At 50.3% G+C, this 13459-nt stretch overlaps 1 protein-coding gene across 2 annotated transcripts in view; it reads left to right on the forward strand.

Moving 5' to 3' along the window:
• Positions 1–328: 328 nt before the first annotated feature.
• PDPN (podoplanin) overlaps positions 329–13459 on the forward strand; it is a 28601-nt gene continuing 15470 nt past the window's right edge. For both annotated transcript variants that reach the window (XM_055332638.1, XM_055332639.1), the window contains exon 1: positions 329–627. In XM_055332638.1, the coding sequence (XP_055188613.1) occupies positions 561–627 (67 nt within the window). In that variant the 5' untranslated portion in view covers positions 329–560. The remainder of the gene's footprint in view (positions 628–13459) is intronic.

Consider the following 13459-nt stretch of genomic DNA (forward strand, 5'->3'; position numbering starts at 1 on the left):
AAGAACAATCCCATGCTTGGTCCTAAAATTGCTGGCCGTGCAAGGAAGAGTTTACTTCTAACAACAACAAAAATCCAAACAACCAAAAAACCCCAACAACACAGGCTTGTGCCTTAGTCTTTTTTTTTTTTTTTTAATCAAACTAGCAAAGTAAGATATTCTACAAAACTGAATTGCTTCCTGCGTGCCCCCTTCCCCTGGGGGCTCCGGCTCCGGCGCCCTGTAACTTTAAACCTGGCCTGAGGTCGGGGTTTGGCGCGGCCAACGGCGGCGGAGGGCGGGCCCAGCGAGCCCGGGACCCCTAGGGCCGCTCCGCCCTCCCGGGATAAAGGCGGCTCCTCGCCCCTCGCTCCTTGCAAAGTTTCCAGCAGCAAAGTCAGCTCGGCGGTGGCGGCTGCGGGAGGAGGAAGCTTGGGGACCCTGGGCGCCGGGGCTCCTGCTCCCCGCGGCCTTCCAGCCCCTCTTCCCTGGCTCCCGGGGCCGGGCCCTGGCCGCAGAGCTTGGAGCCCCCCCAGCGCCCAGACAACTGCTGGCCCCCAGGGGACCGGGCAGCCGACAAGATGTGGAGGGTGCCGGTCCTGCTCTTGGTTTTGGTCGGCGCGGGGCTCCGGGTGCCGGCAGCAGGAGGTAAGCCCGGGCCCTGCCGTGGGGACGGGGCGCTGGGACTCGCCCAAAGCCTGGGCCCCGAACTCAAGGTTGCCCGGCGGAGCGGAGGGGAGCTGGCTGTGCGTGCCCGCGGGCCCAGGGGCCCCGAGAAGGAGAGCTGGGGGCTGAGCCGGTGCTGGCAGCAGGTGGGGCCCAGGGGCATCCCTCCGGGCAGGCCCACCTCCTGCAACCTGCTGCTCAGCCCTGACTCGGGGTAGAGGATGGGAGCCGGGAGCCCTGTGCTGGCGTGGCTGGGCTCCCCAAGGGGCTGCATGGGAGGGGTGCGCAGGGCCCCAGAAGAGGCTGACCCTCTATATGGGGGGACACTCAGCAGTGCTGGGGGGGAGGCGGCTCCCGGTGGGCTCCCTCAGGCCTGCCAGGTCTTACATCCCATGCACCACCCCGCTGGACGCCCCCAGGCCCCATCACTGGGGTCTGCTAGGCTCCGGGGAGAGGATGGTGCGTGTGGAAGGATGGACGTGTGGGAGGCGGCGGGTGAGTGCTGTGAACCTTGTGGGTTTAAGTTGGTTTGGGGCCATGTGTTGGACTTGGCCAACGTCAATGACCGAAGGAGTGTTGGGGTCTCCTTGGACCTGACCTGTGTTAGGTGTGACGGTGGGAGCTCCCTTGCCCCCCACCCCATCCCCGCCCCAACTCTCACATCCTCTTCCCATCTGGCTCTTTTCTGCCCGGTGTGCTGTGCTGGTGGCATCCGTGCACAGGTGTCGACATTTGATTTTTCTTGGGCTTTCACTTTAATCTGTTTTCCCCCAATAGAATATAAGCCCTCCAGAGCAGAGTGCTGTCTCGGCCCCGATCCCCAGGGCCAAAGCAATATCTGGCACGTAGTATTTGCTCACTAAATATTGGTTGAAGGAACCGTAAGCGAACCAGTGATCTTTAGAGTTGGGGGTTGCTGAAAGGTAAACTGTATTTTCCAGATTGAGAACAGAGGTGGGTCTAGTACCAGAAAAATCCTCCTTTGGAGGGAGTGCTTTGCGGAGGGATAGACCTGACCCGGGCACCTATAATTCCGTGGCCTGGGGAAATTATACGGGCTGCACTACTCTCTGCCAGGCTGTCTGCCTCAAAGGGACTTGAGCAACTATCTTTACAGGCCCCTGGGCTATTCGTGGCAGGCCTATCTTTGGAACTTCTCTTTCCACCGGCGCACACGGCTCTGCTCTTCGGTTACATTTCCCTTTTGGCGAGACCGTGTGCGGATGACACCGTCCTGTGCTCCCCGGGGCAAGGGGTGGGAGACCCCCAAAGCAAGCCACATCCCAGCTCAGCTCAGGAAAAGCAGCAGCTGGGCAACATCCTCCGTTTCCTCCTAGGAAAGGGTTGGCTGGGATCAGCTTTAAGCCAGTTTTTGAAAGTCAGAGGTGGGGAGCAGGTAGCGGAAGGGCTGGACTTGACCTAGGCATCTCCGAACCTGGTCTGGAAAACAAAAAAGAATCACCGGCCGCTGTTGGAGCTAGAAACTGCCCGGGGCTAAGGACAGACGCCCCGCCCCCGCCCCACCTCCTCCCCAGGCTGGGGGCTGGCTGTGTGGGGATGCTGAGTTGCTGGGCTGCCGGCAAGCCCTGAGGCCCAGGATGGGTTTTGTCTGAGAATAATGACCGAGGCCAAGGGAATATGGATGAATAAGTTCATTGAGCTGAGCTATTGTGGCTCTCCCGGCGCCGCCGGGCTGGGGGTAATTATGGTGATGAATTTTATTATCCTTCTCCCAGGGTCCTACTCCCCACTGGGTCGCCCCCATCTAGTGCATAATCTGGTTCCGTTTTGTAATCTGGTCCCATGTGCTGTCTCTTTGGAGCTGAGTGGATTCAAAGGAGCTCCGTGGTCCGCACTTCTGGCCTTGTCCTCGGTTGTCGGGCCCGCCCCGGCTCTGAGCTTCCATCCAAAACACCCAGGCCGGGGCCCCTCCGCTAGTCCGTTTATTTTGTGAAATCCTGCAGGCTGCTGCTTGCCGCAAGCCCACATGTGATTTTCCGGGACTGGTCCACCCAGGATTAATCATGCGGCAAACAAATTTCCCTGTGATTTCCCAGAGACTCCTGGCAGTGACTTAGGGAGATCTTGCGAGTTGCTAAGAGTTTTTGTGGCGCTTAAGGCATCGACCAAGCATTTAGTAAACACCGGGTCCGTTAGAGTCTTTGGGAGGGAGGTGCTCCCGTTACCGTGGCAAATGAGATCCAAAATAGAGTTTTACGGAGAAAAGCGACTTTTTAAGAAGTATCCGAGCGTGCCAAGGCTAAGTCGGGACTCGGAGAAGAAGGCAGAGGTATGCGGTCCCTTCTCTCTTTCTCCGGCCTCCGAAGTGAGTGGTCCCTGCTGGTGTAGCCGCTCCATACCAGAGGGTTGTCAAGAGCCCAGACGCTGGTGTGACAGTTGGCGTGACAGTGAGCGTCTGGCCAAGTAGGGAGGACACCACCTCCCCGCCACGTCCACCCCCACCGTGTGCTCGGAGTGTCACAGTTCCCTCCTTCAATCCTTACAACTCCTTAAATTACACATCCTTATCCCCAGAATATGCCAGTGCTGGGATTCAGAAATGGGTCTCCCTCCAAACCCCAAGCGCTTTTCAGGACATTACAGAGCCCCATAAACACTAATGGTCGACCTTGAAATTAGAGGTGAATGTCCCTTTAAGCTCCTTACACGTGAAAACAAACAAGAATGTAAAGGTATCAAAAGTCCTTTACATTAAGAGCTTGCCATTCAATGCCTGTAGGAGTGAAAATAGGACTCAAGACTTCATTCCCCAAATGGTGAGCCAGCACCTCTTGGGCGCTTGGTGGGGAGCCAGGTGCAGGATTGGAGCTGTGCACAAGTTGGAGAGTCACACCTGACTACAAAGCATTCCCCAAGCCCTTGCCAGCAGAGCAACGGACCTGTGCTTTAAATTCCATTGGCTTATCTGAATATTTGTCATATTTCTGGCTCTAAGAACATGCACGCCAGGTTACAACTTGTGGAAATGTTTCAGGGGAAGACAGAGAAGACTCGAATGCCAGCAGTGCCCTTGTGAAACCCCTTTGGGGAATCGAAACAAGATCTCCCAAGGCTCTCCAAGGAAGCCGTGCCATTCCCGCCACCCCGAAGCCCCTCAAGGAAATATGGGTCCAGCGTGAGCCATTTGTTGGAGGGGAATCCAGTGACTGGGGGGACCCGGTGGGGAGCACTTCTGCAGCCGAGTCACCAGTTAAGGGAGATAAGCCTTGGGATTCCCGAGGGGTGGGCAAGAGCTAAAGAATGCTTGATTGAAATTCTGAATCCTTCCCCTATCGATTCCTTCAAACTTTTTGTGGAAGGCAAGAGAGCAGATATCTTCCCCGAGGGCTAGGAGCTGGAGCCAGGTTAGGCAACAAAGTGGCTGCTTCAGTCCTGGCTGCCATCAGAGCCCCCCAGGACCCACCAGGACCTGCCAGGACCCACCAGGGCCCACCAGGACCCTCCAGGACCCACCAAGCAGGCAGGCCAGTCCGAGGCAAGTGTTCCCCGGAGCTTCAGAGATTGGGGTGGCTGGGCTCCCCCTGCTTCTTGTCTGGCCCAGCGACTTTGCCTATGACCCACTCCGAGGAGGTGGATTTGTCTTTGGAGGGGAATCTTGCCAAGTCCGGGGGGACCCTGCAGACCTGGCCACCTGGCTCCCTTAGTTGTCTGAGGAGCTGCAAACTGAAGTTGTTTGGGGCGACACTCAATATCACGTAGGGAGAAAACCAAAAACCCAACAAACCGATTGAAGGGATAATCACCTTTCCCCCGAGGAAGGTGGGCCCTCCTGCCCTATCCGGGGGGTAGAGCTGCCCTGTGCCTCCGACAGCGGAGGGGGTACCGCGGGGCACACGGGGAAACAACCGACGGTGTTAACATTCGTAGCATGCAGGGGTGTCGGGGACCTACAGGTGGGAAGCAGGGAAGCGGGTCCTGGAAGATGTGCAAAGACAGTATGGATGGGAATGCGGTGCTTCCTACAATTCCTTACAATGTCTCCGTCCAGGAGAGTAAAACACAACCGACATAAAAAGCTGTTGGCTTATGAATAGTATCCTGCCTGAGGAAGAAAGGTGCCGGTCTGCCTAGAACCTAGAGAGGGAGAGAAAGGGGATGAGGATTGACGGCGGTAGACCCACCCTGCCCAAGGAGTTCATACGTTTAGCAAGCACATGTCGAGTGACTGTGCTGTGAGTCAGGCAAGGCACATGGAATCCCTGCTACAGCCCGTGTGCAAGATGTCCGGTGGGGTGGCCTTGGGTCTCAGCCACGGTGACTGTCCTATGATGAATCAGGGACCCTGTTCCATCACAGTCTGGAAATGTATTATACCCAAGAGCTGCACCCTTTGTCTTTGTGGTATGTGCGCCAGGTATTTCCTCTTGAGGAGGGCCTGCCTCGGACAGCAAACAAGCGTAGCCTTGGAAAACGGTCTCCTGTCGCAAATAAACTCTTTGGTTTCCTGGCCTCTTGTCAATTTGGCTAATGTGAAATGGAAGCATCTGAGTTGGGTCACCCCGTAATAAGATTCAATTTCTGGGGATGGCCTGGATGGCTCAGGGGTTGAGTGTCAGCCTTTGGCTTGGGTCATGAGGCTCAAGTTGAGTCCCACGTCGGGCTCCCCGCAGGAAACCTGCTTCTCCCTCTGCCTGTGTCTCTGCCTCTCTCTCTCTCTCTCTCTCTCTCTCTCTCTCTGTGTGTGTGTGTGTGTGGTGTTTGTGTGTGTGTGGTGTTTGTGTGTGTCTCGTGAATAAATAAATAAAATCTTTAAAAAAAAAAAAGAACTTTTTTAGAGAAGCACAAAGTGGGCAAGATAGATGTGTGTGGTGTACTTGTAAAAAAGAACATAGGAGACAACATAAAATGGCACGTCCTGAGCAACAAACACCGTTAACTGCCCCTAAGAGTTTGGAGACGAGATTCTTTAGCCTTCAACAGCCAGGAAAAGCCTAATGGGGCACAAGGGCTTGGTCTCTGCTGTGAAAAATGGTAGGATTGGTTGGACAAAGTGACAGGGAAGGGCAATGCAGGCAGGAGCGATTGCTCAAGCAAATGCATGGAAAGTAGAACAATCTGGAGTTGGATGGGAAGACTCATGCAGGCTCGCTGGGGTTGGAGTGGGGATAAATCAAGGAGAAGGATGAGTCCCTGCTCAGTGGAGGAGGCAAGACGCAATCATGGCAAATGGGGGTAAGGAGCTATGAATAGCGGTTGGCAGGAAAAAATTGATGACAGGAACCATGTGGGATTGAGTCTAGTTTATGGGATGACTGGGGTGAGGGTGGGGGGGGGTAAGGAAATGAGAGACTAAGTGTGGTGACAACCAAATGGGGAATGAGCTCAGATTTGGGGGAATCCGAGCTAGCATGATTTACAGCTCAGAATTTCCCGACTTCTTATTCTTCCTTCATTTCCCAAGTTCCCGCTGTTCACCTCTTACAACACAACATTACTAAATTTTTTTTTATTGGTAAGTAATTCACAGATCATAAAATTAACCCTTTGAAATGAACTAGTTAGGGGCAGCTGGTGGGCTCAGTCGGTGGAACATGTGACTCTTGATCTCAGGGTTGTGAGTTTGAGCCCCATGTTGGGTGTAGAGATGACTTAAAAATAAAATCTTATAGGAAGAGATAAATTGAATAATCAAACCACTAGAAGTTGTTCCCGTTTTCTCTGTCTCCCATCTCTGGGCAACCACTGATCTGCGTTTTGTGTCTATGGATTTGCCTCTTGCGGGCATTTCATATAAATGGAATCCTACAGTATGTGGCCCTCTGCGCCTGGCTGCTTTCACCCAGTGTGATTTCAACGTCCATTTCTGTTGCAGTGTGTGTGTCAGAATTTTACTCATTTTTAACGGCCAGATACTACTCCACTTGTGGTTTATCCATTCACCGCTGGATGGACGTTTGGCTTGCTTCTGCTCTGAGGCTCTATGAATACCGTGGCCATGAACATTCGTGTACAAATCTTTACGTGGATGTATGTTTTCATTTCTCTCGGGTGTATCCCTAGGAGTGTGATTGCCCAGTCATATGAGAACTTTACCTTTTGAGGAACTGCCAAACGGCTTTTCAAAGTGGCTACATCATTTTATATTCCTACAGACCATGCAGAAGGGTTCCAATTTCTCTACTTCCTCACCAACACTTGTTTTTTGTGTGTGTGTGTGTGTTATTTTTGTTTCATTTTTTGATGGTCGCCCTCCTAATGGATATGAAATGGTATCTCATTGTCATTTTCATTAGTATCTTCCTAAAGACTAATGATGCTCGGCATCTTTTCAGGCATTTGTTGGCCATTTACATATCTTATTTTCTTTTTAAGATTTTATTTTGAAGTACTCTCTACACCCAGTGTGTGGCTTGAACTCACAACCCCGAGACCAAGAATCACACACTCCACCAGCAGAGCCAGCCAAGTACCTCCATATCTTCTTTGGAGCAATGTCTTTGGACCCAAATCCTTTTCCCATTTTAAAATTGAGTTGTCTCTTTGTTGTGGAATTCTTTATATATTCTGGACTCCAGACCTTTATCAGACATAGGAATGGCAAATATCCTTCCCACTCTTGGAAGTGGGAAGCAAATATCCTTCCCACTCTTGGAATTCCCACATCAATTTCTTCATGGCGTCCATCGAAGCACAAATAGTAAAATCTCTAAAGTCCCATTTATCCATTTTTGCCCCTGATTGCCTATATTGTTGGTGTCAAATCTAAGAACCCATTGCTTCATCCAAGGTCACAAAGGTTGACTCTTGTGTTTACTTTCAACAGTTGTGTAGTTACAGATCTTATGTTTAGGTCTTCAACCCACTGGGAGTTACTTCTTATATGAGATACAAAGTAGAGGGCTCACTCCATTCTTTTGCATGTGGCTGTCCGGGTGTCCCAGGGTCATTAGTTGAAATTCTTGATGGTCATTCTTTTCCATCAAGTTATCTTGGCACCTTTGTCAAAAATCAATTGCCCATAAATGGATGGGCTTATTTCTGGACCCTCAATTCAATTCCATTTTTCTATACATCTATCCCTTCGCCAATGCCACAGTCTTGATTACTGTAGTTTTGTTGTAAGTTTTGAAGTTGGGAAGTGTGAGTCCTCCTACCTGGCTCTTTTTCAAGATTGCTTCAACTTTTCTTATTGCTGTATTTTAGTTATTTGTGTACATCTCTTGCCCATTAGAGAGTGGGACCCATGTCTCACTCAGCACTTAAAAGACATGGTTGATACATAATAAACATTTTTTAGGAGGAGGAGGGAGGAAATACAGTCATCCACGCATTTAGGCAGAAACAACAAAGACGCAGGTGATAGAAATCTAAAAATCAGGTTGGAGGGATGATAGATTTGAAACCAATGTCATAAGGAGGAGTTCAAGTTTGTGCACTCTGTTCTAGACAGAGGGACTTTGAGGTAATAGTAGGACATCCAATTTGATGCATCTGATGGGTACCTGGGAGGAAAATCAAAATGACATTGGAGCTAAGCCCTACAGACACAATTTGCTGCCTGAACTCCTCCCCATTCATCAGAAACAAGGGGAGAATGATGGCAAGGAGGGTCAGAAGAGATTCCCCCCCTCTAAGAACAATTATTTTTAAAAATCTACCAAAGCATACTTCAAACTCCCCAACCAGGCTCAGGATCAAGGCCAAGAGCAGCTAATGGAAACACAGCCACATTCTGCACATTCCTGCAGGGCCTCATCCTCCTCGGTGCACAGCTGGGCTGTCTGTGAGCTACATGGGTGGATGGTGAGGTCAGATCCGAACGGGCTTCTCTTTTCACTCTTGCAAAATCAGGGCCTGTTCAGCTGACAGTCCTGATGAATCAGAAGCTCAGTTTCCGAGCAGATGGCAAGTGATTTCCCAAATTCTCTGCCACCCCGTTGAGATGCTCTGTTCCAGGGCAGGACTTCTAAAGCAAGTTGTAGTCATTTGGTTTTTCACGTACTAAACAGCCCTCTCTACGAGATGGCCTTTCACACAGGACGCTGAACCCAGCTAGTTCCAGAAGAGTTATTACAGAGGTGTTGATTCCAGTTTATAAAGCTGAACTCATTTCCTCTTTCACTGAGAACATTCTCTTGGTCAACAGGGAAAACCTCTTTCCAGGTTGAGTAATCTTGGTTGAAGTTGTAATCAACAGCCTCTAGTTTTAACAGTTGAGGAGTTCTGAGCCCTGGTTGTGGTTGGGGGTGAGCAGGTAAGCTGATTTGTGAATGCTGAGAAGTGTGACTATTCGTGGATTCATTCATTCAGCTCGCAGAGGCCACGCCAGTGGCTGGGCCATAAACCTGCAGCAGAATGAGATGTTGCTCCCAGGAAGCATATAGACGTTAGTAGAGAAAAAGTGGTCGGTGTTGGTTTTATCAAGCCTGGTACTAGGTTAGAGGAATTGCTTCCTCTTGGCATCCCGGGAAGGCTCTGAGGAAGCAGTAGCTCACCTGGGCCAGGGAGTCCAGTAGGTATGGTTTAGATGGACAGTGGAGTTGGAAGGATGAAACTTCAGGTGCCCTTGACATCCAGAAGCCCACAGAGCAGCTTCAGTGCCACCCCAGCCCTTGCCACATGGAGTAGAGAGACGATGAGGGGAGCTGCTGAAGAGTGACCAGTACACACAGAGCCTGTGTGACACGGTGGCGCGAGGGGGCTTTGGAGTTTCACAGAGCCGATGTCTAATCCCTGCATCACCACTTGCTGGCTATGTGAGTGGTTTACTCTCAGCCTCACTATCCTTAGCTTCAAAATGAGGATGACATTAGTTTTGTTTTTTGTTTTGTTTTGTTTTGTTTTTTTGATGACATAAGGCTTTTGTAAAGATTGGGAGAGAGTGCTTGGTACCATGTTTCCTACATCCTCCCGTAAATTCGAAATAGCAACCATCATTACGATACCTCCTTCCTTGGAAATGCAAACTGGTGTCGCCACTGTGGAAAACAGCGTGGAGGTTCCTCCAAGAATTAAAAATAGAATCACAGGGGTCCCTGATGGCTCAGTCAGTTAAGCATCTGACTCTTGATTTCTACTCAGATCGCGATCTCAGGGTTGTGAGATTGAGCCCCGCTTTGGGCTCCGTGCTGGGCATGGAGGCTGCCTGAGATCCTCTCTCTCCCTCTCTGTCTGCCCCTTCCCACTCACACTCTCTTTCTCTCAAAAAAGAAATAGAACTACCATATGATCCTGTAATTCCACTACTGGGCATTTATCCAAAGAAAATGAAAACACTAATTTGAAAAGATATATGCACCCTTCTGTTTATTGCAGCATTATTTGTGATAGCCGAGACATGGACACCAAGTGTCCATCCATAGATGAATGGATAGAGAAGAGGTGGCATTTATAGATCATGGAATATTACTCAGGCATAAAAAAAAGAATGAAATCTTGCCATTTAAAAAAAAAAAAAAGAAAAAGAAATCTTGCCATTTGCAACACCGTGGATGGAGCTGAAGAATATAATGCTGAGTAGTATAAGTCAGAGAAAAACAAATACTGTATGATTTCACTGATGTGTGGAACTTAAGAAATTAAGCAATGAAAAAAAAGACACAAACCAAAAAACAGACTCCTAACTACAGAGAACAAACTGGTGGTTGCCAAAGGGCAGGTGGGGGGTGGGGGTGGGGATGGAAGAAATAGGTGAAGGGGATTAAGGGTGTTTTTAGTGTGATGAGCACTGACTAATGTGTAGAATTATGAATGACTATATTGTACACCTAAAGCTAATGTAACACCATGTTAATTGTAATAGACTAAAAAATAAATACATAAATAAATTGAACTAAATACTGGGTGCTTGGGTGGCTCAGTTGTTGAGCATCTTCCTTCTGCTCAGGGTCCTGGGATCGAGCCCCACGTTGGACATCCTGCTCGGAAGGGAGCCTGCTTCTCCCTCTCCCACTCCCCCTGCTTGTGCGCTCTCTCTCCCCCTCTGTCAAAGAAATAAATAAACTCTTTAAAAAATAAAAAAATAAGACACCTACTTGTTGGGTGGTCGTGGAGATTAACTGGGGATTTGTGAAGGGCACCCCGTGGGCCTCCATTGATTCTCTGCCATCAGGGGAGAGAGCATGCAGGTGGCGGGGAAGCCCGGTGTGTGCGTCGAGGACTGCACGTCCTGCTCTGTCCACCCGCCAGGGACTTGGTGGGAGTCGCTGCTAGGGAAACGAAAGCTGAGTCCCCAGCCACATGGACCCCTCTCCTTTCTTTGCTGCTCCTGTTCAGCTGCAGAGCCCGTCAGAAGGCTGCCTCTTTGGGGCACTGCGCACAACGCCACAATGCCCCCTCCCTGAAGTCAGGGAACACGGCTCCAAACCCTAATGTGTAAGCGTTGCTTCTGGTTTCTTCAGAGAAACTGGTGACACTTGTCAGACCTCAGCCTTGACACGTCTCTCTTGAATTTCACGTGTCCCCGGTGCTTTCGGGAGGTGACTGCACCCCACCACGGGCCTGCGCCTGCAGGGGCTGCCAGGGTGGGACCCAGCAAGTGGACAGGCTGCTGCTCGCTTGCAGAAGGAACAGCAGAGCCACGAGCTCATCCTCAGAGGCGACTGTCCTACCTTCAGCCACGTTCAGGGGAAGCTGTTTAACAACTGGGGCAAAGCACCGTGGACAGGAGCAAGACTATCCTAATAGGCGCGATGATTCAGAAGAAATAACCTACGTGAGTGGCAGTGTGCTTTTTGAGTCAGGAGTAGCTCAACAAACATCTGCTGAGCGCTTACCGCGGGGCCAGTGCTGGGGATGCGAGGTGGTGTGGGCTTTAGGGGGGCACCGCGCACCCCGGAGGAAAGCTACGGGTACTGTGCCGGGCCGAGCCCTCAAGGAGCCGCCTCGATTTCCCGTGGCCACGCTTCTGATCCAGGAAGCAGTTGACCCTGATCCGTGGAAAGAGGGGAACCCGTTGGCCACATCAGGGGTTATACTGACCGCAGCCCAGTGCTGCTGGGACCTGAAGCTCTGGGTCAGCAGGCAGTTCTCAATACCCCGAGGAAAGGCTCCTTCGCAAGGTCCGAGGATGGACCAGCCTGTGGGACGAGAGAGGACTGATTCCAAAGATGTTGTAAATCAAAGCAGAGTCCTGACACCTTTCTTCTGGTTGCAGAAACCCACTTGGTGGTAAATGAGGAGCAGCATCAAAAGCTAAATTTGGGCTGTTGGAATGGAGATGAAGGACCCGGTGAAGATCTGAGCAGGAACGTGGGTGGTCTGCAGGGCGCTAGGGAACCTCGGAGGTTGGCACCTCTCCACAGCTCTGGGAGGGTTTATTCTCAGGCTCCTGAGCGCCCGTAGGAGACGTGCTGGGAAACGAACCAGGGGTGATGGAAGGGGAGGTGGGCGGGGGGTGGGGGTGACTGGGTGACGGGCACTGAGGGGGGCACTTGATGGGATGAGCACTGGGGGTTATTCTATATGTTGACAAATTGAACACCAATAAAAAATTTATAAAAAAAAAAAAAGGAGACATGCTGGAAAGGTGATAGGCGTGAGCCTGTCTCTGGGCAAAGGAACAAAAGCAGGCATTTTTGCTTTTGTTTTCCAAACAGATGTGTTGACCTCTCTAAAAGCATTGCTTCATCCCAAATGTAATTGGGAGGCCAGGTGGGTGGAAAGGCTAGAATGAATTATTTATGAATTATCTTAGTTACTCCAAGGGTGGGTGGGTGGGGAACCAGAACTTCCTAGGATTTCGTAAGAGTTCCATGGAACTCTCTTTCCATGATGCTGGAGCAGCTCAAGATGCTAGAAAACATCAGGCAACACGAAAGATTGCCTCAATCTGTTGGCTGACACCACAGGTTTTCTTTGAAAACCCTGGGGGTAACTCAGCTCGTGACTTCTTTATTTTGAAAATCAACTTTCATAAGATGAAGTCAGCGAGGGAGGCAAACCATGAGACTCTTAACTCCAGGAAACAAACTGAGGGTCACTGGGGGGGCGGCGGGTGGGAGGATGGGCTAACTGGGTGACGGGCACTAAGTGACAGAATGAGCACTGGGGTGTTCTATGCAACCCATGAACCCCTAAACTCTACTCCGGAAACTAATAACACTATATGTCACCTAATTGACTTTTTTAAATTTAAAATCAGAGTATCGCTAAAAAAAAAAAAAAAAAGTATAGTTAAAACTGTAATATCTTGGGGCGCCTGGGTGGCTCAGTCAGTTAAGTGTCTGCCTTGGGCTCCGGTCAGGATCCCAAGGTCCTTGGGCTCAAGCCCTGGGTTGGGCTCCCTGCTTGGTGGGGAGCCTGCTTCTCCCTCTCCTTCTGCTCCTCCCCTCCTCATGCAGGCTCGCTCTGTCTCTCAAATAAATGAGTTTTTAAAAATATTTTTTTTAGAGATCCCTGGGTGGCACAGCGGTTTGGCGCCTGCCTTTGGCCCAGGGCGTGATCCTGGAGACCCGGGATCGAATCCCACGTCGGGCTCCCGGTGCATGGAGCCTGCTTCTCCCTCTACCTGTGTCTCTGCCTCTCTCTCTCTCTCTCTCTCTCTCTCTCTGTATGACTATCATAAATTTAAATATATATATATATATTTTAAAATATTTTATTTGAAAATTTTTTTATTTTTTTAAAAATTATTTTATCTGAAAAAATAGGTAATTTTTTATTTATCTGAAAAAATAGTTAATTTTATTTATCTGAAAAAAATACAGTTAATTTACAGTTTACACTGAAACGTAAAACAAACACACACACACCCAAATCAACTTTCCTGTTTCAAGATAAAACGCCGTGGACGCCGCCTCCCCAGCTGTCTGGTTTTTGAGGCTTCGAGTCAGCAGTTAGAGGACCGCGGGGA

Source organism: Nyctereutes procyonoides, unplaced genomic scaffold (assembly GCF_905146905.1).
Source record: "Nyctereutes procyonoides isolate TBG_1078 unplaced genomic scaffold, NYPRO_anot_genome, whole genome shotgun sequence".
Taxonomy (NCBI): Eukaryota; Metazoa; Chordata; class Mammalia; order Carnivora; family Canidae; genus Nyctereutes; species Nyctereutes procyonoides.